The sequence below is a fragment of the Sinocyclocheilus grahami genome, unplaced genomic scaffold, assembly GCF_001515645.1.
Source record: "Sinocyclocheilus grahami isolate Dianchi unplaced genomic scaffold, SAMN03320097.WGS_v1.1 scaffold544.1, whole genome shotgun sequence".
Lineage (NCBI taxonomy): Eukaryota > Metazoa > Chordata > Actinopteri > Cypriniformes > Cyprinidae > Sinocyclocheilus > Sinocyclocheilus grahami.
The window spans coordinates 156,988-184,700 of record NW_015505723.1 but is presented as its reverse complement, the minus strand read 5'-3'; the positions used below and the strand labels follow the sequence as shown (position 1 = coordinate 184,700).

At 36.5% G+C, this 27,713-nt stretch overlaps 3 protein-coding genes and 1 pseudogene across 4 annotated transcripts; 2 read left to right on the top strand and 2 right to left on the bottom strand.

The window, feature by feature from the left end:
- The first annotated feature begins 1,427 nt into the window (after positions 1-1,427).
- Positions 1,428-10,131, top strand: capn3b (calpain 3b). Its single transcript, XM_016238618.1, has 18 exons — positions 1,428-1,814; positions 2,476-2,535; positions 2,618-2,746; positions 3,510-3,673; positions 3,802-3,962; positions 4,289-4,446; positions 4,789-4,800; positions 5,147-5,355; positions 5,469-5,502; positions 5,713-5,736; positions 6,754-6,822; positions 6,903-6,960; positions 7,053-7,117; positions 9,234-9,302; positions 9,410-9,488; positions 9,581-9,697; positions 9,829-9,887; positions 10,033-10,131. Exons 1-18 carry the CDS (start codon positions 1,533-1,535, stop codon positions 10,057-10,059), a joined length of 1,776 nt encoding a protein of 591 aa, XP_016094104.1. The 5' UTR covers positions 1,428-1,532; the 3' UTR covers positions 10,060-10,131.
- Positions 9,902-16,858, bottom strand: znf106b (zinc finger protein 106b). Its single transcript, XM_016238654.1, has 12 exons — positions 16,462-16,858; positions 15,915-15,976; positions 15,627-15,833; positions 15,383-15,440; positions 14,998-15,059; positions 14,304-14,501; positions 13,517-14,146; positions 13,080-13,335; positions 12,942-12,993; positions 12,070-12,218; positions 11,307-11,367; positions 9,902-11,158 (listed from the first exon to the last, which is right to left on the bottom strand). Exons 1-12 carry the CDS (start codon positions 16,537-16,539, stop codon positions 11,121-11,123), a joined length of 1,851 nt encoding a protein of 616 aa, XP_016094140.1. The 5' UTR covers positions 16,540-16,858; the 3' UTR covers positions 9,902-11,120.
- A 531-nt stretch (positions 16,859-17,389) lies between these two features.
- churc1 (churchill domain containing 1) lies at positions 17,390-19,136 on the top strand. Of its 2 annotated transcripts, XM_016238660.1 has the most exons (5): positions 17,435-17,516; positions 17,860-17,933; positions 18,250-18,385; positions 18,458-18,528; positions 18,665-19,132. In XM_016238660.1, exons 2-5 carry the CDS (start codon positions 17,895-17,897, stop codon positions 18,755-18,757), a joined length of 339 nt encoding a protein of 112 aa, XP_016094146.1. In that variant the 5' UTR covers positions 17,435-17,516; positions 17,860-17,894; the 3' UTR covers positions 18,758-19,132. The 2 variants fall into 2 exon arrangements, with proteins under 2 accessions (XP_016094145.1, XP_016094146.1); XM_016238659.1 differs by lacking the exon at positions 17,860-17,933 and having other exon boundaries at positions 17,390-17,514; positions 18,665-19,136.
- A 1,017-nt stretch (positions 19,137-20,153) lies between these two features.
- Positions 20,154-27,713, bottom strand: part of LOC107555765 (tau-tubulin kinase 2-like) — a 12,181-nt pseudogene continuing 4,621 nt past the window's right edge.

The window sequence follows — 27,713 nt, the reverse complement described above, 5'->3', positions numbered from 1 at the left end:
AAGCTACGAGAATACTTTTTGTGCACAAAAGAAAAAAAAAACTTTATTCAATGATTCGTCTCCTCCGCATCACCCTGTAGCGCCATTTTGGAGAGTATCCGCTGGACATAAACAACGTATGCTGTTCTGTGTCAGCTGCGTCACGCCAGATCTGTTTCCCACGTTGTTGTGATTTGATCTGAAAGAAAACAGCGTATCGCATATGCTGTTTACGTCCAGCGGATACTCTCCAAAATGGCGCTACAGGGAGGAGACGAATTGTTGAATAAAGTTTTTTTTTTTTTTTTTTTTGTGCACAAAAAGTATTCTCGAAGCTTTGTATAATTGCGGATGAACCACTGATGTCACATGGATTATTTTACCGATCTCCTTGCTACGTTTCTGGATTCGGGAACTTTTCAGTTATGTTGCTGTCTATGCAGGGTCAGACAGCTCTCAGATTCCATCAAAAATATCTTAATTTGTGTTCCGAAGATGAACTTCGTTTGAAACGACATGAGGGTGAATAATTAATGACAGAATTTTCATTTTTTGGGTGAACTAACCCTTTAACCCTCAATGACCGATGGAGAGAAAATAACACACATTTATTCGTTCATCCTTTGTATATTAATTCACTACATATAGAGAGAGATTATTAAATATGATGTATTTATATGTTACATGATATATGATATTGTATATGATACGTTTGGCCTATTTACGCTTAGCTTACATGGACATATGAAATTAGTGTACAAAAGTTCTGTCCTGTAGAACCTATTCATTCATTCAATCATTCATTCATTCATTTACAGTCTTCAAAGTATTTGTCCTCTGTAGAGTCATGGAGTATTTATTCATTTATTTATTTTCATTTGTTCAAACCACTTGTTTCCTGTTTGTTTGTTTGATTGATTAAGTGCGAAATGACAAGAAGGTATGAAGAGTATGGGAAATTTCTTCAGAAAAAAATAAAATTAATATAGGACACACAAAGGCAAAGTCCATTGCCAGTTTTTTTTCTTTCTTTTTTTTCTTTTTCTTTTTGTCTTTTTCTTTTTATATAAAACGAGAGAGAAATCTATAATTTCTGAATATGTAAAATATACAACATGTGTATATTAGGTATTGTAGATGTATTAGAAGTAAATAGACATTTTAAGTATGTGTTCACTTAAAAAATTTCCATGAAGGATAATTTACTTTTTAACACCTGCATGTTCATCTGTAAACATCTATAGAAATAAACATTCGGGGGTTTTTACTTTTCTAATCTTTGACTGGACCTCTGTTATTCCCATTATCCGCATTGGAAATGTCTGAGGTCACCAGCTGGGAATCATGCCCCCATTAGACAGGCGAAAGAGAGAAACCCTCATGTCCCTGTAGGAGGCCTATAAATAGAGTTAGCTTCCAAGAGGAACAGGGAAAAGTTGCAAGCACATGTGAGCATGTGTGCATGTGTGTGAACCGGTGTAGATACTGATTGAATATTGATACTGAGCCCTATTCATTCATCGCTTCTTTGGCATCTGTCATCAAATAGCAATATGGCAGAAGAACAAAAGTTCTCAGAAACATCTGTCCAACTGACTGAGGCCGCTCCACAGACTGTGGGCAGTGGTTTTACTGCCCCGGGAAACATTTATTCAGCCATTTTAAGTCGCAACGAGACTGTTAAAGATGCTAGGCGTCTCAAGGACTTTCAGGAGCTCAGAGACAAATATGTACTCAAGAAAGTGCTGTTTGAAGACCCGCTGTTCCCTGCTGAGGATTCCTCTCTCTTTTACAGTGAAAAGTTCCCTCTAAAGCTTGAATGGAAGCGCCCGTCGGTGAGTGACCTACTATAACGTGGCACTGTGCATGAGATCAGTTACATCTGACCCTCTGTGGAACAGAGATGTTTTTGGATAAAATGATAATAGAATTTCTGCAGTTCTGCATGGGGATATTTTCTTCTTGGCTAATTCAAAATTAAAAATGTATTTTAATTGAACTGAATTTAATTGAATTTGAATAAATGAAATATTTTTAATTTAATTTGTGTTTTTAAAATATTATTTTATTTCATTTTTGCCATTTTGTAGACATTTAGCAGATGCTTTTATCCAAAGCGACTTACAAATGAGGACAATGGAAGCAATCAAAATCAACAAAAGAGCTATGATATGCAAGTGCTATAACAAGTCTTAGTTACCTTAATATTAATTAGTTTTATTAATATTTTAATGTTTTTTCTATTTTCTATTTTCTTTATTATTATTATTATTATTATTATCATTTTAGAAATATTGCCTAGGAAACTACATTAAAAGTATGTTTTTTTTTGTTTTATTTTATTTCAAGTAACAAAATGTTTTTTATGGTTTTAGTTTTAACCCTGGTCCCAACTGTAAAAAATGATTGTGATTTTAACAGTAAAAGACTGTAAAAATGCTACAGTAAAAACCTGTTAACTGGTTAACAGTAAGTTTCCATACTATATTTCTGAAGAGGGTGGTTCCTCATGACCAGAGCTTCACTGAAAACTATGCTGGCATTTTCCATTTCCAGGTATGAGCATCAAAACTGGACCGTCCTTTACTGTCTGATGAATGTAGCACAAACTTAACTCACTCTTTGTCTATTCTTCTAGTTCTGGCGCTATGGGGAGTGGGTGGATGTGGTTGTGGATGATCGACTTCCTACATACAAAAATCAGTTGGTGTTCACCAGGTCTGGACAGAAGAATGAATTTTGGAGTGCTCTTCTGGAGAAGGCATATGCAAAGTAAGTTTTTATATATATATATATATATAAATGTAACACAATACTTTGTCATTGTAGTCCATACTATATTCGGTGAATAAATGTAATTACATTTAATGTAATTCTACAGTAAAATACCAGACAGCTCTCGGCTATTTTCTGTGAAAAAGAAAAAGTCATTGTATAATTTACAGTGAAAAAAATGTAAATTGGCACTCCCAGAATTCCCTGCATGACACTTCATATTTGATGTTTTTTGTTGAAATAACATGTTCTTTTTAGTATTTTCTTATCAGTTGTGTACACTAGGGTTTAATCTTACATCTAATGTTGTTAAATTAATGTTTATTGCATTATTTCAGTATTATGTGTGTCACCATGATGGGGTTTAGTGTTTGTGTGAATGACACTGTGCAACTTCTATATATAAGTATTGTCCTCCTCAGCTCGCAGACAAGCTGTTTGTGATGCGCTTTAGTTCATCATGTGACTTTCTCATCACCACCAGTTTTTGGTGGTTATCAGTGCATTACAATGGTTCAAAACAGATTTTAGTACTTAAATATGTTGGTTTATTAACTTTACATCAGTTAATGAAAAACGGTATTTTATTGTGAATTTAGATTAAGTCTGTAAAAACTAAAATGTGGCTACCATATTTTTTATGGTGAAGTTCTGGCAACCACAGCTGCTGGTATTTTACCGTAAATGTCACAGATTTTTTTTTACAGTAGCATCAGCTGCATGTTTCAATGCAATAGCAAAAACCTTGTTCACAGGGTAAACGCAAGGATGGTAAAGACCTAATGATCCGTCTGGTTCGTGTGCGAGACCCCTGGGGAGTTGCCCCCCCTCCTGCCTGTAAGTCTAATGACTGGGCTGCACTAGCCACATCTGAGCAAGACAAGGAGAGACTCCGGCCTACAGAGCAAGGGGAGTTCTGGTTAGTTCACAGCTTTATGAGTCCCATCAGGCTTCCAGAAAGTCTCAAACAGTCTATTACACTTCATTTAATGCTCATAAATGGAAGCCGGTACCTCTTATAATTTTACTCATTTTTCTTCAAACAAGGATGTGCTTTGAGGAATTTAAGAAGAACTTCACCAAACTGGAGATTTGTAATGTCACCCCAGACACTCTTGAGGATGACCAGATGCTCAAGTGGAATGTGACCACACATGATGGCCGATGGGTGAAAGGCTGCTCTGCTGGTGGCTGCAGAAACTTTCCGGGTATCTAGTATTATCTTGCAAAATTGTAGACTCGTTTGTCCTCATGAGATGGTTTTAAAAGCACCTTACATTAACATTACTGATATTTTTCATGGAGATGTGGCTTATACTATATATATAATTTTTATTTTTAGATTTGCCATTTTCATGGTTTAAGTTTTTATTTTATTTTATTTTATTTCAGCTCATTTTTATTTAATTTCTAGTAATGGAAATGTTTTTATGGTTTTTAGTTGTTTTATTTATTTATTTGGAAATAAAAAAGTAAAAGTAAAAAAAAAAAAAAAAAAAGTCACAATAATCCCTTTCTGTCCATTTTGTCACAGATACATATTGGACAAACCCTCAATTCCGCCTGGTTCTTCTGGAGACGGATGCTAAAGAGAAGACCTGCACGGTGGTGGTGGCATTAATGCAGAAGGGCAGAAGAAAAGAGCGCTGCTCAGGTGCCACCCTACACAACATTGGGTTCGCCATCTATGAGGTGCGATCAATTAAACACACCCTCAGTACAAAGAACATTTCAACATACACTACATACATAATCAACACTCTTTATTGGCAACTATGGTTCCATAAAGAACCTTTGACATCCATAGAACCTTTCAAATGTGCAAAAGGTCCTTCAGGTTATGCTCTTTACACTAAAAACTGAGAACTGTTCACTGGAAGGGTCGTCTATATGGCATTGGTGTGAAAGCCCCTTTTTCAAACCTTAATTTTTAGACTAAATATGCAAGGCTAAAGTTAGTTACCTACAGTTTTTCAGTTAATTACCATGGTTGCTGATTTATTTCAACACTGTTTTACCCACTGTCTTTCCCAGGTTCCTAAAGAGGTATGACCACATCTTGAAGAGACCGCAATGATGACATTATATGTCAGTGTGACTGCATTTAAACAGACACATCTTTGTTGTTCGCCAGTATTTCATTCATTTTAAGTCCTTAAATCTGTTCATTACTGCATGATTCATTTGGTCATAGAAAACCTGTAAATATCAGGGAATTTTAAAGTTGTGATCTTAGGTCTGGAATAATATTTCTAAATAGAATACAGATTTTTCTAAGCTATAAAATATTTATTTAAATTGGCTAGACTACAAATCAACAACAACTAGATAAAAAAAGTAATATTTCTTGAAATATTGCCTTGAAATGTTCTATCTCCTATCCTGATTTTAGATGAAGGGCAACCAACAACAGCTGCCAAAGGATTTCTTCCTGTATAATGCTTCCACAGCTCGCTGCAAGTCTTATGTCAACATGCGTGAGGTGACGGAGCGTTTCTGCCTGAAACCGGGCGAGTATGTCATTATTCCATCCACCTTCGATCCCCACAAGGAAAGCGAGTTTCTGCTCAGAGTCTTCTCTGAAAGCAGGAGCACCTCAGAGTAAGTCTTCACATTGATTGTGCACGTCAAATCAGTCATTCTAATAATATTAACCAGTATTAATTACCAATACATTATCAGTTTAATTATAACAGCTGCATGTTCTCTCTCAGGGTTATAGATGCAGAGATTGAGGTGGAACCTGTGGTGAGTCCACACCTGTCTCTGTCTGTCTGTCATGTTCTGTGGCACCTCATACTACATCCTGTCTCTGTGCTTTGGTCTCTTGAATGTAGTAGATCATTAATTTAGTGCAACCGAAAACAAAAGTAGTTCAGTTTTTTCTTCTACATAATCACAAAAGATAATAAAAAATTTTTTTTTTTAATCTGATGTTTCACTTTCTTATACCAACAGACGGATGTCAAGAAGAAAATCAAGGTAAATATGGAAATGAGATTAAGATGTTGCATCAATTTATTTTCTTTCCTGTTTGATATTCTATGTCAGCCCATGTCAGATGATAGAAGGATTAAAAAAAGATGGAAAAGGAGATGAAAAATCATTGTGATGTGATGTTCTGTTAATTGGCTGCACTGCTGTAGACATGCAGCTCTGTTTTCATCTTCAGTTCTGCTTCAGTAATGACAAACAGCATGCACACAGCATGAGCTGGTACAGTATGTCAAAACTATCATTCAAAATGGCACTCAAAATCATAATAATAAGCACAAAACTGCCTTGTTGTGATGTAATTTTTACTTGCAACAGCGCTTTGGTCTCTTGAATGTAGTAGATCATTAATTTAGTGCAACCGAAAACAAAAGTAGTTCAGTTTTTTCTTCTACATAATCACAAAAGATAATAAAATTTTTTTTTTTTAATCTGATGTTTCACTTTCTTATACCAACAGACGGATGTCAAGAAGAAAATCAAGGTAAATATGGAAATGAGATTAAGATGTTGCATCAATTTATTTTCTTTCCTGTTTGATATTCTATGTCAGCCCATGTCAGATGATAGAAGGATTAAAAAAAAGATGGAAAAGGAGATGAAAAATCATTGTGATGTGATGTTCTGTTAATTGGCTGCACTGCTGTAGACATGCAGCTCTGTTTTCATCTTCAGTTCTGCTTCAGTAATGACAAACAGCATGCACACAGCATGAGCTGGTACAGTATGTCAAAACTATCATTCAAAATGGCACTTAAAATCATAATAATAAGCACAAAACTGCCTTGTTGTGATGTAATTTTTACTTGCAACAGCCATAGAAAAGGAAAAATGTAAAAGCTCTGATCTAAAGACCACTTATAAGCAAAGATTAAGTGGATTTGCTCTATAAACAAAATAAAATAAATATAAACACTGAACTATTTAAAGGCACATGCACACATATTTAGATGTCCACTAATTTAGTTTGTTGTACATTCAGTATTTCTTATTTCTCACGTTTAGCCATTTGAGGAGGAAGAGACTGAAGAGGAAAAACAGTTCAGAGCCATCTTTCAGCAGATAGCTGGAGATGTGAGTACAGTTATGGAAATGCACTTTTGAATGCCATATTCACTTCATACTATCAATATTGTGATTGTTTCTTCTTGCAGGACATGCAGATTAATGCCAATGAACTCAGAACCGTCCTTAACAGAGTGGTTGCCAAATGTGAGTATAATTGTCTTATTGTCTGCCACTGATTCTCTTCTGTATGTCTCTGTCTGCAGGGTTTTAATAATCAATCCCTTTCCTTTCCTCAGATAAAGAGTTGAAAACAGAGGGTTTCAGTCTGGAGAGCTGTAGAAGTATGATCGCACTTATGGATGTATCCTTCACTGTGCATTATGGACAAATAATGTATGTATGAAGTGAAGTGTGGCCAAGTATGGTGACCCATACCCGGAATTTGTGCTCTGCATTTAATAATCCGTGCCAGTGGCTTAGCAGAATGCGCCACTCAGTTGACATGAGTGTATGTGCATAATCCGGTCATGCCAAAAGGAATCGACATGATCAGAAGTTTCCCATGAGGGTGAAAAAGTTCCCCACACAGATGCTGCTCATTCTTAAGTTGGTCACATGAATTCGGCACATTAAAAAAAACAGAAACCTGATGGGTTCATACTTTTGAAATCGATTTTGAACTCGAAAATTCACTGAACAACGGTGAATGTGACTGCGCCTTAACACTTCAAAAACAAAGAAACAAGAGCCACTACATGCTCAGTGGTAGTATAAAAAATACACCGACAAAAATGGGGTTGTGAATGGTTGGCCACTATAAATTTAGGTAAGAACACGAAAGAAAAGCAATTACTCAGCTTAAACCAGAAAATGAACAAACAAACTGTGCCAAGACCAAAGTCACCCCCATACTCTTAAATAATACACTATTTGAAGGAACAGCCATTTATAATGGTGTCCAGAACTATAGTGGACATTATTAAGGGCACTCATTTAATCCTATGCCACACCGCAATAACGAGTGTACAACTGATGCATGCTCAACCACTAGCACCCTCATTTTCATAATAATAATTATAATAATAATAATTAGATATTACAATTGTGTAAATAATAATAATTAGATATTACAATTGTGTAAATAATCATAATAATTAGATATTACAAATGTGTTGCACATTTTATTGGTCCAGACTCCAGAGATATGTATTTTGTAAAACGTTTGCAACTGTTATTACTCAATCAGAAACACCACAATAATCATTCACAATAATCGCCATAAAATCATTGGGTGCCCTCTCCCAACTTTAGAGGACCTTCACAGTTCCTGCTGTCTCAAGAGGGCTCACAGTATCATAAAGGACTCATCACACCCTGGTCATTCTTTGTTCAATCTGTTACCATCAGGCAGACAGTACAGAGCCATTAAAACAAATACAAATCAACTCAAACACAGTTTTTATCCAATAGCTGTACAAGCTTTAAATGCCTCAGGACTAATGTGAAGAAATTATTTTGTGTATTTAATAGTATTTGCACTTGTGTGTGTTTTTTATGGGCTTTGTGCAATTTTTTTGAAAGTAAGTGGGTGTGTGCACTTTTTTTTGGAATGAGAGACAAAAAAGATTTTTCATTTGGACTGTCGGACAAATGACAATAAAGGTATTCGTTATAAAATTGCTCTGTAAACACTTGCATAAGTGTGTCCCATTGGGTAATGAAGAGTTTTACACACACTTGTGGTCTTCATGTCCACTTGAACACTAGAGCCAAATACAGGAAATAAGTAGAGGGCTCACAGTATCATAAAGGACTCATCACACCCTGGTCATTCTTTGTTCAATCTGTTACCATCAGGCAGACAGTACAGAGCCATTAAAACAAATACAAATCAACTCAAACACAGTTTTTATCCAATAGCTGTACAAGCTTTAAATGCCTCAGGACTAATGTGAAGAAATTATTTTGTGTATTTAATAGTATTTGCACTTGTGTGTGTTTTTTATGGGCTTTGTGCAATTTTTTTGAAAGTAAGTGGGTGTGTGCACTTTTTTTTGGAATGAGAGACAAAAAAGATTTTTCATTTGGACTGTCGGACAAATGACAATAAAGGTATTCGTTATAAAATTGCTCTGTAACTTGCATAAGTGTGTCCCATTGGGTAATGAAGAGTTTTACACACACTTATGGTCTTCATGTCCACTTGAACACTAGAGCCAAATACAGGAAATACGTCAAGTAAGCAGACAAGTGGTCAAGTGCAAATATGGCAAGTGTGGGTATTTGGACAGGCCCTGTGCATCCCTCTCCCATCTTCCTTTCTGTAGATTGAAATTTCTTGCTGCATGTGAACAGTGCCCCTTGTGGCCTGGATGATTTGTCACAAATAGTTTTGTTATTTCAAATTTGTCACATGCATGATGACACACATCCATACAAAGGTTCAGAAATGTAACTTAACCACGACTTAACCTTAGACTGATGGGACAGGCCACCTAAACCTGCAAGAGTTTAATCACTTATGGAACAAGATTAAAAAGTGGAAGGTATGCTATTGTTTTTGCCTTTATAAAGCAGGTCCAGTCATGTTCTTTTGTAATACACTGTATTAGTTAAAACCATTACACATGGTTTCTCTGTACATTTGTTTCAGCTGGTGTTCACACGTTATGACACAGACAAATCCAGTACGATCAGCAGTTTTGAAATGAGGAATGCTCTTACTGAAGCAGGTGAGGCAGTCAGATGTCTTTGTTTAACTTCTAATTTGACGATATACACATTTTTATTGGGCTGATCCCTTAGATATTTCTCTGTACCTCAGGTTTTCAACTCAACAATCAGCTGTATGACATTATTTGTATGCGATACGCCAATGAACACATGGAGTTGGATTTCGACAGCTACATTAGCTGCTTAGTGCGACTCGAGGGAATGTTCAGTAAGTGTGATAGTCTTTTCTGTTCAGACATATTTTTCTTCTAAAGTACCATTATGTTTATTCTTGTGAGACTTTGTGAAATTAGACTTTGTAGCGACCGGATACTTGTAGTAAAAGAGATTCTTTTACAGGGGCATTCAGAGCCTTTGACAGGGATGGAGATGGCATTATCAAGCTCAATGTTTTTGAGGTGAGCAGCATAATTTTTTTCTTCATTTGTTTATTGAATATTAACAGAATAAACATTTACAAGCAGCATGATTGTTAATCATATTTGTACTGATCACTGCTATTTACACCCTAAAACGTTTCTGTTTTCTACACTATATACACAGTGGCTTCAACTGACCATGTATGCCTAAAGACACAAACACAGATATAAGGTCAGCCTGGTGGAAAGTGAGTGGTCTTTTCCCATTTTCAACTTCCATTAAGCGGAGAAAGGTCTGGATCCGAATCAATTGTACTGTACACCACTGCAGCTTCTGTCTTCAGAAAATGCTGGTCTAGAACAAACTGGATTGATTATGAGCTTCTGAACGGACCATGATGGCTCATTTATGTCTATGAAAAAGCACTTATTTGGTCGACTATCCCTTTAAGGTGACAGAATGCTGTCATATTAAATGTCATGCCTAAAACGACACTCATTTGAACCCATCCTTGTAAAATGTGTGTGCTACTGTGCAACTGTAAATAATTCAACGGAATAAAGAGCACTGTTCTATTCCAGTTGTTACCATAGCCATGATTTGCAAAGCATAATCAAACAGCACATAATAGTACAATAGATGTGTGTCATGACTGCAAGCAAAGGACAAACATATGATGAACCGTGAGCATGAACAAAACTTCTTGTGCTGGAGTAGCAAGAACACAGATGATAAAAACAACCAAATGTTTTGAACACTTTAAAATATTATTCAGATTCCTATGAATAGAACAACTACAAACCTCTGAGAGCAAGTCTGAATGAATATGCTAGTATGTAGTCTTGTAAGCAAACTTAATTGCTGTTCTGAAAATCTTTTAACTGACCTGAATCATCAGATGGATGGAAGCTTTGTTGGACTCTGTAACATCTCCTTTCATGTCCTATTATTCAAAACTGTAGGCAAGCATGTCAAGATAGAAATGACATTTTATCATGCCAGAATCAGAGCATTTTTTTCTGTTGAATCAAATGAATGCATAATCCAGTGTGATTTGCCATAAAACTACTATAAAACTAGAATTAAAGTCTGTTCTAATAGTGCAGTTATGGGCTTTGCAATGCGGTACTTGCTCACAGAGCTCAATTTTGTGCACTGAGAGGTATGTTCAGCATCAGATACTTCTGGGAGTAGGTCCTGTGTTACAGCTGCTCTGTGAGGCTCATTGGGTTGCTGAAGACCAATCCTTTCATCAGAGGTTCACACAGCTGTCAAGATTCATTTAGCACCTCCTGCTGGTCACCAGGATCTGACAAAACATTTGAAGTACAAACAATGATAATGCATTATTGTAAACATGCATAATGACATGTATAATATTACATATTAATATCAGACATATATTTATTCAGAGTTGAACTGAATAAATATATTACAGATGTTACAAGAGCTCTTACTCGTCATATCCTGCAGAATCTTTATGCGCTTTGCCCTGAGCGAGGCCATTTCTGAGGTTACCTGACAACAGAGAAGTTTATTGTTTGCAAATAATTATTAATTACATTATGAATGTATTAATTGTACAGTTTACAGTATAATTAATATTCTAGTGCATTAGTATACATGTGACCCTGGGCCACAATACCAGTCATAAGGGTCAATTTTTGGAAATTGAGATTTATACATCATCTGAAAGCTGAATAAATAAATTTCCATTGATGTATGGTTTGTTATGATAGGACAATATTTGGCCGAGATACAACATCTGGAAAATCTGGAATCTGAGGGTGCAAAAAAAATCAAAATACTGAGAAAATCGCCTTTAAAGTTGTCCAAATGAAGTTCTTAGCAATGCATATTACTAATCAAAAATTAAGTTTTGATATATTTACGGTAGGAAATTTACAAAATATCTCCATGGAACATGATCTTTACTTAATATCCTAATGATTTTTGGCATAAATGAAAAATCGATAATTTTGACCCATACGATGTTTTTTTTTTGGCTATTGCTAAAAATATACCCAAGCGACTTAAGACTGGTTTTGTGGTCCAGGGTCACATATATTATAGTGCATTATAAATTTTAGGACTATAATTGTAGTATAAATTGGCTACAGAAAAGAAAAGTAGGGAAAATATATTTGTCTTACTATGAGCAAAGCTGCTCATGAAGTATGTAAAGAGCTTGTAATGCATATTAATAGAACAGCCATGTACCTCTTGTTTAACAGCTAGTAGACGCTGAACTTCTGTGTATGCGCTCTGCAGGGTGGAGTACGCCTGGAATAGCTGCTCACCTACATTCTCCAAAGAGCTGGTGAACTCCTCTTCTTTCAAAGACAGCGATATCAACTTGTTCACTTTTCCTGAGAATCATAAACACACAGGTGAACACTATGACATGTACTAGTGTGTTTCTGGACGAGACAGTGCTGAATTATCAGTTACAGCTGGTTTAACATCTATTAAATCATTCAGGACTAATTTGTGTTATATGGAACAAGGATATTTTAACATAATTGACTTATTCTCCCCATAAAATTTAAAATAGGAAATCTAAATTTGCATTTTTGCATTGATAAAATGAGATAATTTAAATAAAAATAATTCCATTCAAAATTTATTTAAATAAGAAATGTTAATTAAAGGAACACTCCACTATTTTTGAAAATAGGCTCATTTTCAAACTCCCCTAGAGCTAAACAGTTGAGTTTTACCGTTTTCTAATCCATCCACTCTCATTCCGGCGTAATAATCAAGGAACTTTGCTGCCGTACCATCGGTGCAGCAGGCGCAATGATATTACGCAGCGCCTGAAAATAGGCTAACTTCCGTCAACACAACCAACGTGACCACCTGCTTGCACAGGGAGCGTGCTGTGGACTATTTTCAGGCGCTGCGTAATATCATTGCGCCTGCTGCACCGATGGTACGGCAGCAAAGTTCCTTGATTATTACGCCGGAATGAGAGTGGATGGATTCGAAAACGGTAAAACTCAACTGTTTAACTCTAGGGGAGTTGTAAAATGAGCCTATTTTCAAAAATAGTGGAGTGTTCCTTTAAAGCTATAATAAAATGGAAAACTCACTTTTTCGGGATATTTTGTTGTTTGTCTCAGGAGTCAGATCATGTGAATCGTCCTGTAAAATGAATAAAACTCTATGATACATTTCTATGAATTCCAGATACTTCTATTAGACACAACATCCCCCTAAAACTCTTTTACTTGTTTTTTTGTCTTGGTTTTCTGGACGTTGCAGGAGATGGCTTCAAAGCTGTGGTGATGCTCCAATGATGTTTCTCCCTGTTCTGTCTCACACGCATCTGATTTGTTTTTCTGAACATGCGCAGTATGAGGCCGAACGTTTTCAACAATCCACATTTCCAACTCATTTTCTGAAGCCTGGCTTTCGAACATCTCAGCCGGGACAGATACAGGTGGAAGAGAATCTGCGTATGGTTCTGGTCCACTCATGCATTCTCTAGGGAACAAAAAAAAAAGATGTTAAAGAGATCATAGTTTAAATGTTATTTCATCTAAGGTTAGGAAGACTTTTAAGACTGAAACATGCTCTTGGATCCAATTTTATGGCTAACTCTCAAGAGACTATAAAAGAATGAGTCTCAAAGAATTTAAGCAAATAAAACTCATAATTTATTCACCTGGTCATGCCCTGTTCACTCTCTGATGTCGCTCTGTTTACTTTCAACATAGACTTTTTGGAACAAGTGTGTAGTGGAGGATTAAGAACAACAGCTTCATTCCCAGTTGCTGCCTTCTGTGTTAAACAAACTCCCCTTGCTGCTGTCAAGTTGGGTATGTTGGCCTCCATCCTGCTTTGGACCAGTCCAGGGTCACATGTCGGCTCAGCAGCAGCACCACATTCAGTTCCTGGAGTCATGTCGTTCACACAAACATCTTTACCTTTTCCATCACGGTTGGGACGAGTGCCATGAGCAGACATTACCTGAGGAATATTTTCTGATGGTCTCTCAAGACAAGGCCTTTTCACAAGCGGCCCATTTGATCTGTCCATATGAAGTATGCTCTCTTGTCTACGTGTAGGCAGGTTTTGGTTATGCTGGATAGATGCTGGATGGTCATTTTGATTTTCCCAAAAGGACATGAAATGGCATGATGGTGGCAACTGGTCAGTTTCAAACTCCTCATTCACCATGAAAGGTGTTGTACAATGCTCGTTCTCAGCTGTGCTTCTTATCTGAATGAACCTCATTGTCTTCGGCCTTTTTGCTTCTTTCCACTTCTCCATTTTCTCTTTCTTTTTCATAAATCTAACAAGAAAGAAGCAACAAGTCTTACAGCACAAAACTAATGCTATTGACCAAATAACTGACAAACGCAAATGCATTTGAATCATTCAACCATCAGCCATTCAGAAGATGTATAATTAAACAAATAACCACATGAATGAGCTGACAATGAGTTTACCTTTTATGGTCTCTTTGGGCACAAAGGTCTTTAAGCTCATTAAATTCAACACTGTAGTCCACTGTATTTTTTCCAAGTTTTCTATTCTTCGTCAATTCCAATAGCTTCATTTTGTGATTTTGGGTGGAAATATGCTTCCGAAACACTGCTATTCCTGTCATAGTCATTTCGCAGGCCCAACACTTATGCTCGTGTTCACTGTAAGAAGAAAAGCATATATTTGACATTGCATTAATAAAGATGAAGTTCAGCTTGTAATCATTTACTTACTCTTGTGCCTTTTTTCCACGGAAGTCAAAAGGAGTTATTAAGCAGAATGTCTAAGCGGCTTAAGGCTGATTTAGACGGGGCTCTTTTTGGAGCTTCACCAAGGCTGCATTTATTTGATCAAAAATCATTCTAATATGCTGATTTGCTGCTTAAGAAATATTTCATATTATTATCAATGTTGAAAACAGTTTTTTCTGCTAAACATTTTTTTGTGGAAACTGTCATATCTTTTTTTTCCAGGATTCTTTGATGAATAGAAAGTTCAAAAGAACACCATTTATTTTGAAATGGAAGTCTTTTGTAAGCTCATAAAAGTCTTTACTGTCCATTTTTAAATGAGGAGTAAATGATAAAATTATTTTCATTTCTGTGTGAACTTTCTTTTGAAGCAGGGCTTGACAAACAACACTTTTTAGTTCCATACCTGCCCTTCAGTTGCTCAGCTGTCTTATGGTGGATAAAACTGTGCATATGTTTGTCCCACTCCTGTTACAACAAAGACAAAGTTCATTAAGAATAGATCTATATCCATAGCCATAATGTGCCTAAACATTACAGCCTAAAATGACCCTAAAACATTCCATTTGGGAAAGCAAACACCAATGAGTTATAGGTCCACCATTACATCATACACAAAAGCATTACTTACTGATAATATGATTTTAATTCCCTGAAAAATGATAAAGCTGAATATTGTAGGCTCCATCCAACATTGGTTCTCTCATAGTGAAGGTAGTACTGTCCTGTACATTATTAAATCTACCAACTCTACTTCTACCATTACTCTACCCAAACACAAAATTACTGACCTGTTCAGGGAAACGATGAAGGCAGATAGAACATTTGTCCAGATCTTTTTTTTCTCTCCTAAAATAGATTAAAAAAAAATTTCAACTTTGGATCTAGTACACAAACAAATTATTATAGATAAAATAATAAGCAAACTCATTTTAAACAGCAAATGTATTCAAATTTAACAGCATGTAAATTTCAAAAACATGTATTATTATCAAAACAGATAGATGTATTTAATGTATAAGGTAACAAACTTACCTGTCTTGCCGTCTTAGATCAAAACGGGCTTTTAATTCATTATCATTTATGTCAATATTGTAGTCCGCTTTAAAATGCTTTCTTTTATGTCTTTTATCTTGGAGTTTACACAGATTTTGTGTGTGCTTGTGGGCGGCAATATGCTCCTTGTACTGCTCTAGTCCCATCACAGATACATCACATGCCCAACACTTATGCAGCTGTTCACTGCAACAACAAAAGTGCTGATTTCAACTTACTTTATATTGCTGAGAAAGACATGATAATCAGTTCAGTGTAATTCCATACCTGCCCTTGATCTTCTCAATTGCTTCATGGTGGAAATAAGAATGCATATGCTTATCTATAACCTGTAAAAACAAAATATATAAACATCTAATCAAGTAGTGAGAGGCATAAATGAAAATACATCGTTTTCATGCAATGTCTTCATTCTGAACTTCCTCTCCACTGAGTATTGCATTGCATTTAATATATTAAAAATGTACCAAAAATGTTGATGACTCATCCTGCACTCACTGGTGTTGTCCAATCAAATATCTACAATGCCCCGCCCCGTCGTGTCATCAGCAACAAACTAGCAAATACCAAATAATGGTTCATGGCTATGACGTAAAAATGTAGAAAGCAAAAGGGTGCGGGTCCTTCTATATACACTGCACACACACACAAAAAACGGTCTAAACCATATTTATTGTTTTTTTTATGTATCTGAAGCCACAATACTAAAGTGGCCATACCCTGTTTAAGGACGCAACAGAGAACAACAAATAATAAGCACCAATAATTAAAACACCAAATTGTTTCAAATAGAAATAGTTACAAACAAACAAACCTTCTGTTCGTACTGCTGACCGCAGATAGAACATCTAATGCCAAAGTTGACGTTGGTTTTCTTGGTCTTTTTGCTCATCGTTGTGGTGTCTCTGAGCGTAAATGAAAGAAAGAATTTCTCGTTCACAGTGTTTTGATTTACAAAATAGAGCTAGCGATTATATTTATAAATTTGAATCGATGCTAGGCATTCAGAGCATTCGCTCTAGCTGGAAGACTCCTGTCATTTACATTAATCAGGCCACCCACAGATAATCACAAATTGAGAGATTACTGATCAATTTCATATCAATCTTAAGAGATAACGGTCACAAAGGCAGTCCTTTCAGAAAAGACCGTTTTTATGAGTTTTCAGTCTGTTACGATGCCTGTCCACGTGTTTGCTGCTGAATCAGTTTATTGACTGGATTCTGTTGCCAGATATCGTAAAAACAAGCTATTACATATTATCCAACATATGCAAATTCTCTGATCAAAATAAGTCCAAATAGCGACCAAATTTAATTTAAATAAGACTGAAAAAACTTTCGGAAAATGTATGTTAGGGAAAGTGTCATTCGTGACTTTACACGTTTATACGACTTTTCGTGTATTTTCTGCAGACATGGCAACACTGCCAGCACTGACAGTGCCGGAGAATGCTTCCCCTAGTGGTGTGGCTGCAATTCATTTTACAATTAATTAGAAAAAATATTATGTTCAGTTTGTAATAAACAAGTATTGCGCAAATCTGCTAAAAATATTTATATGTGCAAAATGCAATTTCTGTTCATTATATTCAGAAATAAAAAAAAATGTATAATTAAACCATTTCTCTGCAGCAAGCCCTTACAGTCAAAATGCAATAAAATGGTTTGAGCTCCTTGTAATGTAGAGTTTACTGTAGAAATGATTTTGCATTTCTCATTTATTTATTTACTTACCTTCAATTCATTATTAGCTGTGATCGCAGATGTGATGAATGCACCGACGGAGGCACTACAGTTCGTACAGAGAATTCACCGAAGAAGAAGACGAACACGGAAGCGTCTCAGTGTTTCTAATCTGCACTACTGTATGTATTAGTTTTATTTGTCTGATACGAAATGTGTACTGGTTGTGTGCAGAAACAGTATCCTGACAGGGTGAGTTCATGATCAATGCTGACTGCACATTTGTCCGAATCCTTCTGCTATTAACTTACTTGCTATCTGCTCCTTTAATGCCATTAAAGTGTATAGAGGCAAATGTAGCGCTGGCTGTTGTTTTCCAGCTACAGTTGAATAGCACTGCACTCCTGTGTGCTGAATACTTTAAAAGTGTTTTTCTTCGAACCCAACTGAACTTGCATTAGGCATTTATTTACCTCTTTCTAAAAATTCCATTTGATAGCACGAAATTGAGTTTTTCTAATCTGCACTACTGTATGTATTAGTTTTATTTGTCTGATACGAAATGTGTACTGGTTGTGTGCAGAAACAGTATCCTGACAGGGTGAGTTCATGATCAATGCTGACTGCACATTTGTCCGAATCCTTCTGCTATTAACTTACTTGCTATCTGCTCCTTTAATGCCATTAAAGTGTATAGAGGCAAATGTAGCGCTGGCTGTTGTTTTCCAGCTACAGTTGAATAGCACTGCACTCCTGTGTGCTGAATACTTTAAAAGTGTTTTTCTTCGAACCCAACTGAACTTGCATTAGGCATTTACCTCTTTCTAAAAATTCCATTTGATAGCACGAAATTGAGTTTGTTTGTGTTGTGTGCATAAATAAAGGATTTTTTTTTTTTATCTCTCTTACGTGCATAGGGTCATACCTGTCTGGAGAATGGTTCATATCTTATGAACTTTCTCGGCTGTGCTAACTGTCACCAGCGGGACTTTGTGCTGATCAGCGACAGGACGATGGTGAATGAAGATGAGGAGGAGGTTGTCACTTACCTGCGTGAGTCACGTGACTTCAGTATATGTTAATATTCGTTCAAATTTGTCATCAGTAACGCCTGCTTTTCCTCAGATATGTGCAAGAACTGTGATCATGTCATAGCCAGACACGAGTACACCTTCACTGTGGTGGATGACTATCAGGTGAGCAGTGCACTCAATTCATTAACTGAATAAGAAAAGTTGAAAATGTATGTAAATAGTACATAAAAACTAAAATTTAGTTGTTTAGGCTTTTACAGGGAATTTTTATTTTCATATTTGTTAATCAATTTTGCAGGAATACACAATGTTGTGCATGTTGTGTGGAAAAGCAGAGGATTCCATCAGTGTGCTGCCAGACGATCCCAGACAAACAGCACCTCTGTTCTAGAGTATTTGCCCAGACACAGAGACAGGGAATTGACTTCTTTGTAAAGAGCATGGTTATGCATGATGGAGGGAGCCATAACACATGCAACATTTTATATACGCTTAGCACTGGAGAACATGTTTAATCCAGAAGAATATACAGCAGAATTCATTGTGCTCTTTGTTTCTACTGCTTCAGGGAAGGCTCTAAGGTTCACAGCACAGCTTTGACTCATAAAGATACATGCATTTGAGTCATTCACAAATATTAAACCTAATTAGGAATCGCTTGTGTTTATCTGATAATCATCCTGTTTGATTCACTCAAAGTGTATGGAACCCCGTTTCTGGCAAATAGAAAAATAAAAAAAGATAATTACAAATTTTTATCTCACAATTCACTTTTTTTCTTGCAATTTTGAGAAAAATTTCAAGAGTTTTCTGTTTCTGCTACGTTATAAAAAATAGACAAGGTAATTCTGACTTTTTATGTCACAATTCAGATTGTAAGATTCCAAATTGTAAGACAAAAAGTTGTAGTTACCTTGTCTATTTCATTCTGTGGCAGAAACAAGCTTCCATAAAAGTGTTATTTTATTTCCCATGTTAAAATGCTTTCTTATCCCATCTTAATATGCACAATGTTGCTCTGTTGCCAATTATATGAGTCTGATCTGTTTGACTGACCAAGAAAGGTTAGGTTTGAGTGGATTATCAGTTTGTTAACCAGATAGGATTTTTGTTTCTATGCAGCGCTTAGATATACATGAGTCAAGATTGGATTAGACAGATAAAATGTTTAAAATGGTACACACAAGAAAATAAACAGATTCCTGCATGTTATTACTGACACTTACTGTATTTCCAGTGTTAATGCAACAAAATATTTTGTATGCTTTCTTTAAATAAACTATGAAACAATGCATTTTTTCTCTCAGCTGCCCTGAGTTTGGTCCGATGTTCACGAAGAACATCGGATAACCAGGAGTTCGAGGGGGCAGCCCGTGCTGGCCTGGAGGTGAGAGGACAAATATCATCTAGACAAGAGGTTAAAGTAGAGCATAAAGTGTCAGTTGCTGCATTCACATCCAGAGATGAGAAATGGGTAGGTGAGGGAAGAGAGGAGGATACAACGGAGGAAAGATGGGAGGGGGAAAGGGAGCGTAGGTTTCATCTAAAAGTAACCGGTATGGGGGTTGGTGGCACACAGGTAGCAAAATGTAGTTGAAATGTAATGAAGAAATGATCAGAGATATGTAGGGGTTTGAGAATGTTGTCTGCAATACAATTGCGTGTGTAAATTAAGTCAAGTTGGTTGCCTGATTTGTGCGTGCTTGTGGTGGTAAGTCGTTTGAGATCAAACGTGTTTATTAAGCTAATGACAGCATAATATTGTCACAATATAAAGCATCAAGTACTTAAGAGTACTTATTTATTCCATTGATGTGAATACATATACATTCCAACATGGTAACTTTGTTTTTTGAATGATTGAATTGTTTGTTAGCAAAATACAGTACATGAAGCATGAGGTGGAATTTATTTTTCTTAATATATTTATATCTATATACAGTTCAGGTTATATACAGTTCTTAAGATAAACCATCAGTTGTACCAACAGTTGTGGGCCTATACTGATGCTTTTAAAGTAAAAGTACTTCCAGAGGACAAAATAGACGATCCAGAGCAAAACAATTATTCTAGCTGCACAGCACACAATGAAGTCGTGGTAATGACTCGGTAGCAACAATCCCTTTGTACATCACACGGGTCTCGCACTCCTCATACAACTGTCAATAAATGCCATGGTGGAGAATTCAATCCCAAAAACCGCAGAAGTGTCTTAGCATAAGCAGCCAACTCATCAAGCAGACATCTTGCTGTTGTATTCAAGTAATATGGTAATGGGACTATAGTGTTTGAATCAAGTTCATTTAAGGGTCCATAGTGTTTCACTGCAATATATCGGTAAGTTTCTTACTGACGTTATGACTATTTACAGGGATTATTAGTATGATATTGCAGGCATGGAAGAGATTATACTTGGCAATTGCAAGGTTGCTGACCCTTAATGTGATGGCGAATTCACTCAGTAGCAAGTAATAAAGCTACATCATCAGGTACATAACCACATCCAATAAATAAATAAATGCATTCTATAGATGATACAGTTTACAGTACATACATTCCCTGAAATACATATATACACATGCTTGCTTGTACCAGATGTCCCTATACATGAATGATAATACACTGTATAGATAGCTATCTGTTGAAATTAGCATTTAACCATAAACGCTTTGACCAATGATTAAAAAACAGAAAAATTATAGAAAATGTAAGGCTAGAGTATCTGGAGTGCCTAAAAACATGCATCTGTTTGACAGAATACAATGAGTTACTAAGTGCAGCCCCATTGTTTTCAGATTTCAAATGTTCTCACTGATAGTTAATGTTCAAAATCTGACATATCTTACATATGTCAGATTGTATGTAAACCAGAAAGTGCAAAAAACATGAAAAAGTAAACAGATAATTTACATAGCAAGAAGAAAAAGAATATATGGCACACACTATATAGATTTGGATTGCAATGGGCAATTTGTTTAGAAGAAAGTTACACAGCGTCACTGGAACATTTAGCATGTTAATATTTCAAATTTTTCAAAAATGTCCAAAACATGATGCTCTCAAGTAATCACAACCAACCGGCAAATACCAGGTCCTTTATCACTCTACTTATCAAAACACCACTTGTAAAAACGCTACAGTTCATCAAACGCTACTTTTGAAACCGGTTGTCAAATTACTGACAACTCACGCCATCGGTTACAAGCTTTTCTCTTTATTTGCTCATTTTGGTTGTGGTTTTGCTCTCAGGACTTCCGGCTCTGACTCTGGGGCAGAACCCTGATCCGTGATTTACTGTTAAGTCACTGATTCGAGGAGGCGGGGAGGCCGAGCAGCTATTTGGTGACTGGCTGTGACCCCCCTCAAAACGGGAAGGCGAGGAGCTTAACGAGCGCTGCAGAGAGGAGGCAGTAGTGCGTTGGTAACGTGAGGTGCTGACAGCCAGTCCTCCTCGCTCCTGCATGAGCTGAGAGAGGTTGTCCAAAAGGTCCGTGTCACCGGTGCTGCTAGCACGAATGCGGTAGCGCCTACGTCTGAAATGACAATAACTTTCAATATCACATTGATCATGTAGAGGTATATTTAGGAATTGGACTACATTGGCTGTGCTGTTGTTTTATATTAACTAAAAAGAACCAGGTGAGAATGAGAGTTGATTGTTTGTGAATCAGACTAGACTGGTCACGTTGTATGTTTTTGATTCACTTAAAAGAACCAGCTATTTCAAACTCTTTATTAAAAGAACCAAATTCTTCCATTTTAAAAATCGGACTACACTGGTTGTTCTGTATATTTTTGATTCACTAAAAAATGTTCATGAATCAGATTACACTGCTCTTGTTACATATATGTCTTTAATTTACTAAAAATAAATGAATCATTTGTTGAATCAGACTACACTGGTTGTGCTGTATGTTTTTGATTCACTATAAAGAGTGGGTTCATAAGAGTCATTTGTTCGTGAATCAGACTACATTGGTTGAACTATATGTTTTGGATTCAATAAAAAAAAAGAACTGGTTCATAAGAGCCATTTATTCATTAATTAAATTACACTGATCACACTCATTTTGATTCATTGATTCACTAAAAAAAGATCCAGCTCTTAATATGCATTTGTTTGTAAATTGGACAACCCTGTTCGTCTCTTATGTCTTGGCTTCACCAAAAAGAACAGGTTTGTAAAAGTCATTTGTTCATGAATTGACTACAAATTGGTCACTCTGTATGTTTTTGATTCGCTTAAAAGAACCAGTTATTTAAAACTCTTCATTAGAAGAACTCAATTCATCCATTTTCAAAAATCAGACTACACTGGTTGTTCTGTACGGTGACGCATTGCTGCCACACACATTATTTTTTCCACTCAATTATGTCGTAATAACGAGATGTTATGTTGTTTTAACGACATCTTTTCTCGTTTTAACGACATCTTTTCACGTTTTTACAACATCTTTTCTCGTTTTAACGACATCTTTTCTCATAATAACGAGATGTTTTCTCGTAAAAACGAAATTCTCATAATAACGACATGTTTTCTCCTTAAAACTACATCTTTTCTCATTAAAACGATTTTTTTTCTCGTAATAACAACATATTATGTCATAAAAACCACATGTTTCCAAATAATAATAATAATTTTTTTTTAAATTTTCTCTCAGCCTGTCTTTACTGCCTATCCCATCACACAGAATAAGAGTTAATCTCATGTACCGCTCTGCAAATTAGTCACAATAACGTTTCTTCAAACTGTCAGGCTGTTGTATAGGCTATATTTCTTGCAAATATAGATCTCATATGAAGCACAACACTGCTCTTCTTGGTTCGGCGGCACCGGCGCGTTCCCTTATACACGATAACAGAGGAAAGAAATGTCTGCTTTATTTTCTATACTTCCACAATAACAACAAAACGTTACAAATTGCTTTTGTAAAATAACAGTGAGCGCTTTCTGGCGCACCTCGTTATGTCTAAAGGTCTACTTAAATAAAACAATCGAAAACAAATTTGTGTTTATTTAATTCATATAGCCTAAATCCAACAAGAGGTAGGCTACTGTACAGTCTTTCCCGTCTGAGCTCATTTGTATTCCCATAAGAAGAACGCGATGCAATGCGCGGCTTGGTTCAGCTAAAGATATCCTTTAATAATATATAATCACTAATACATAATTACTATATAATCAGACTAAAGTATCAAAGCTGCCCACGCATGTGAAACAAATATTAAAGCATAAGCTCATTTGTTTACCCACGAAAAATCTAGCTTAATTTTCATTTGCTCGTTTTCAAACAGAACAAAATAATAATTAAAAAAAAAAAATAATAATAATAATAATAATTATTATTATTATTAGGTTATTATTAGACAGTTGCTTAGCTAGCTCACATAATGTACCATATAGCCTATCTATAATAACGGAAAACGTGTCGTTTTTATGACATAATATGTCGTTATTACGAGAAAAAAATGTCATTTTAACGAGAAAATATGTCGTTTTAAAAAGAAAAGATGTCGTTTTAACAAGAAAAGATGTCTTTAAAACGAGAAAAGATGTGGTTTTAACGAGAAACAATGTCGTTTTAATGAGAAAAGATGTAGTTAAAACAACATAACATCTTGTTATTACGACATAATTGAGTGGAAAAAAAAAATGTGTGTGGCAGCAATGCATCACCGTAGTTCTGTATGTTTCTGATTCACTAAAAAAGCACAGTTTCACAAGAGTCAATTGTTCATGAATCAGATTACACTGCCTGTGCCCTATGTCTTTGATTTACTAAAAATAAATGGCTCATAAGAGTCATTTGTTTGTGAATCAGATTACACTGGTTGTGCTGTATGTTTTTGATTCACTAAAAAGAATGGGTTCATGAGAGTCATTTGTTTGTGAATCAGACTACACTGGTTGAACGAAATGTTTTGGATAGAGTAAAAAATAACTGGTTCATAAGAGTCATTTATTCATGAATCAAACTTGCATTGAATTACACTGATCGCACTCACTGTATTTGTTTGACTAAAATGATCCAGCTCATAATAGACATTTGTTTGTAAATTGGACAACCCTGTTCATCTCATATGCCTTGGATTCACTAAAAAGAAAGGTTTGAAAGAATCATTTGTTCATGAATTGACTACAAATTGCTCACTCTATGTTTTTAATTCTCTAAAAAGAACCGGCTTTTGTTTTTGCATGCAGCCTGTGAAGATACAACTCAATACACTGACACAGGGAACCTTCTAACTTAGTACACGATGAAAGTATACATTTTTAAATTCTTGGTCCTCTCACCTGTTCTCGCCACCTGTGCGAAGGGGTGGTTTTCCTGGTGGCGGCCGTGGAATAAATCGTGCAGACAGCTGATCCGGCACTAGTGTGGGGCTCATGGGTCTTGGTATTTTACTCTTGCTCGACACAGGTCCTGAGGAGGAAGACAGAGAGTGTGGCTCCTCCACCTGCCAGTCGGACCCTCGAGAACCAGTGGGGAAAGTGAACTTGTCGCGCAGCAGTGCTAAGGGGAAGTGCTCACATGACAGTGACAGAGACGGAGAAAGCGGAGCTGGAAAACCCCTACGGGTTGGAGAGTCCAGGTCACGGATGGGGATGCGACTGGCTCGGGGTGAGAGTTCACGAGGTGATGCCGGAGCTGCATCAACACTGTGTCCAGTGGTCTCACCCTGGTTGGGGGTTGAAGAAGGCCCACCATCAGGACAGCCTGAGTCGCTCTCCACATCCTTGTCAGAGGCCTTGACAGAGATAATGTTTTCATCTGGCTTGGTAGGGCTTCATGTGAAACAAATATTAAAGCATAAGCTCATTTGTTTACCCACGAAAAATCTAGCTTAATTTTCATTTGCTCGTTTTCAAACAGAACAAAATAATAATAAAATAAATAAAATAAATAATAATAATAATAATTATTATTATTATTATTAGGTTATTATTAGACAGTTGCTTAGCTAGCTCACATAATGTACCATATAGCCTATCTATAATAACGGAAAACGTGTTGTTTTTATGACATAATATTTCGTTATTACGAGAAAAAAATGTCATTTTAACGAGAAAAGTTGTGCTCTTTTTCTGCAGGGCCTGATGGATTGTCAGGCTGGGAGTCGTCTCCTGTCTTCTGCTGTAGCACTGCATTGGATGACTGTGAAGGGAATAACATTAAGAGACAGGACATTATTAATGCAGCTCTGCAGGGAAAAACTCTTATACATCTGTTTTTCTTAGTGGTACCATCATCTGCTGAGCTCTGGTGAGCTTTGTGTCAGCTTCACTTTCGGTCTATTGATGTTTTTGATACAGTAATGTATAAATCCAAGTTGCTGGCCAAAATCCGAGACATAGTGATGTTGCAGTGAAACCACTGCAATGCACCCATAAACGATCACTGCTTACTGCTACAGTTTTCAATACACAATCAAACATATGTGACCCTGGACCACAAAACTAGTCATAAGAGTCATTTTTTTAAAATTGAGATTTATACATCATCTGAAAGCTGAATAAATAACAGAGATGCAAATAGTTAAGGGGGAAAAAAGGTGAGAACTTTGTGCGGATCAGGGGCATGCGCCACACAGAATTTCTATTGAAGATATTTGCTTTACATGCTCATTATTTCCAAAACGGTAATATCTCACAAAAAACTCAACAAAACCAAACACACAATTTTTTAACATCTTGTGATATTTTACAAAAATCAAGATTGAATATATTTGGTAAAATTCCCATGTTATAAAAGATGAAGTGCTATGCAGACTATTTAAGACAATATTGGCTGATTAGACGGCAACGCTGACCTAGAATGCAAAATGTTTGCCCTCTCTCTCTTCACCATTCCCACATCTCAGACCTCAAATACATATAATAATACCCTTTTTAGACATAGTTTTTGAAGTAAAGAGTAAAGAAAATACTATGCAAAACTTATTGAAATAACCTGTTTTTTATTTACCCTTGTAAAATCACAAATACCCTTGTAAGACCCACCCTCATAAAAACACTTTCTCATTGGATCCAAGCAAATCTCATAGGTGACTTATTTTGATCTCAAAAAAGAGAGTTGTCACTGAAAGGTGAGAAATTTGCATCTATGAAATAAGCTTTCCATTGATGTATGGTTTGTTATGATAGGACAATATTCGCCCGAGATACTATTTGAAAATCTGGAATCTGAGGGTGCAAAAAAATTTATATATTGAGAAAATCGCCTTTAAAGTTGTCCAAATTAAGTCCTTAGCAATGCATATTACTAATCAAAAATTAGGTTTTGATATATTTAGGGTAGGAAATGTACAAAATATCTTCATGGAACAAGATCTTTACTTAATTTCCTAATGATTTTTGGCATAAAATAAAAATTGATAATTTTGACCCATACAATTGTTGGCTATTGATACAAATATACCCGTGCGACTTATGACTGGTTTTGTGGTCCAGGTCACATTTCATGAGATAATTACACTATTATGTTCAAATTAATGACAAGGAATTTTGTCATAATATAATTGTTGTCTGACAATTCCTGCTGTATATTTCACAATGTTTAGAAATGCTAATACATCTACTTAAGAATGTAGCATGAGATACTGACCTGCTCAAGATAAGTCCTGCTTAGGACCACTGACGCAGGCTGTACTGTGGGCAGTCTTTTTAATCCAGACAGGCCTATCACTCCAGGCAAGCCTGGTAGTCTGGCGAATGGAGGACCAGTATGGCAGACGCCTGTGTGGAATTCTGCTGAACCAGGCAGACTGCTAGCGCGCTGAGGCAAGGGGTCAGACCAGGTGCGAGGGAGGGCGAAGGGGCTGGAGGAGCGTGGTGAGATCCCTGAGCGTTCCTCCTCATCCGGTTTGGATCCTGCTGAACCGCTACCGCCCTCAAGCTCTACTAGGACCCACTCCTGTGAGTCACCCTCTTGTGGGACGGGGCTGAGGTTGACGGCAACATAACCACTGCTGGCCGCACACTCCTCGTCCTCCAACGAGCCCTGCTCGACCCGACAGACAGACCTGTCTTGGGGCAAACCCGGACGATGCTTCCCTAAACTAATAAGATGAAGGAGAAGTGGTTATGATGTTTTTAGAGACCAATTCACATTTATAAGGAAGAATATTAGGATTTTGTTTACTGACTAGGCCTCAAGGAAGCGTTCAAGTGTGGGTTTGGGTTCAGGGGTCAATCTTTTGTCTAGCCCCATGCTCTGACTATGGCGCATCCTTCTCAGTAGAGGAGCAACACGGTCAATGAGCAAGGTCTCCGAGCGCACCCGTCTAGGAGAGCCCTGGATGGAGCCACTGTTGGGGCTCTGGTTGCCCTCTTTGCTTCGCTCCTC

What these genes read in the sequence shown, in the direction of transcription:
- churc1 (XM_016238659.1), top strand. Translation starts at nt 17,422, where the DNA reads ATGCACCGACGGAGGCACTACAGTTCGTACAGAGAATTCACCGAAGAA. An exon ending in GGAGGTTGTCACTTACCTGC is followed by an intron (nt 18,386 to 18,457) that starts GTGAGTCACGTG and finishes GCTTTTCCTCAG; the next exon opens with ATATGTGCAAGAACTGTGAT. An exon ending in CTGTGGTGGATGACTATCAG is followed by an intron (nt 18,529 to 18,664) that starts GTGAGCAGTGCA and finishes TCAATTTTGCAG; the next exon opens with GAATACACAATGTTGTGCAT.
- capn3b (XM_016238618.1), top strand. Translation starts at nt 1,533, where the DNA reads ATGGCAGAAGAACAAAAGTTCTCAGAAACATCTGTCCAACTGACTGAG. An exon ending in AGATTGAGGTGGAACCTGTG is followed by an intron (nt 5,503 to 5,712) that starts GTGAGTCCACAC and finishes TTATACCAACAG; the next exon opens with ACGGATGTCAAGAAGAAAAT. An exon ending in ATGTCAAGAAGAAAATCAAG is followed by an intron (nt 5,737 to 6,753) that starts GTAAATATGGAA and finishes TCTCACGTTTAG; the next exon opens with CCATTTGAGGAGGAAGAGAC.
- znf106b (XM_016238654.1), bottom strand. Translation starts at nt 16,539, where the DNA reads ATGAGCAAAAAGACCAAGAAAACCAACGTCAACTTTGGCATTAGATGT. An exon ending in AAACCAAGACAAAAAAACAA is followed by an intron (nt 12,994 to 13,079) that starts GTAAAAGAGTTT and finishes TTCATTTTACAG; the next exon opens with GACGATTCACATGATCTGAC. An exon ending in TACTAGCTGTTAAACAAGAG is followed by an intron (nt 11,368 to 12,069) that starts GTACATGGCTGT and finishes CTCTGTTGTCAG; the next exon opens with GTAACCTCAGAAATGGCCTC.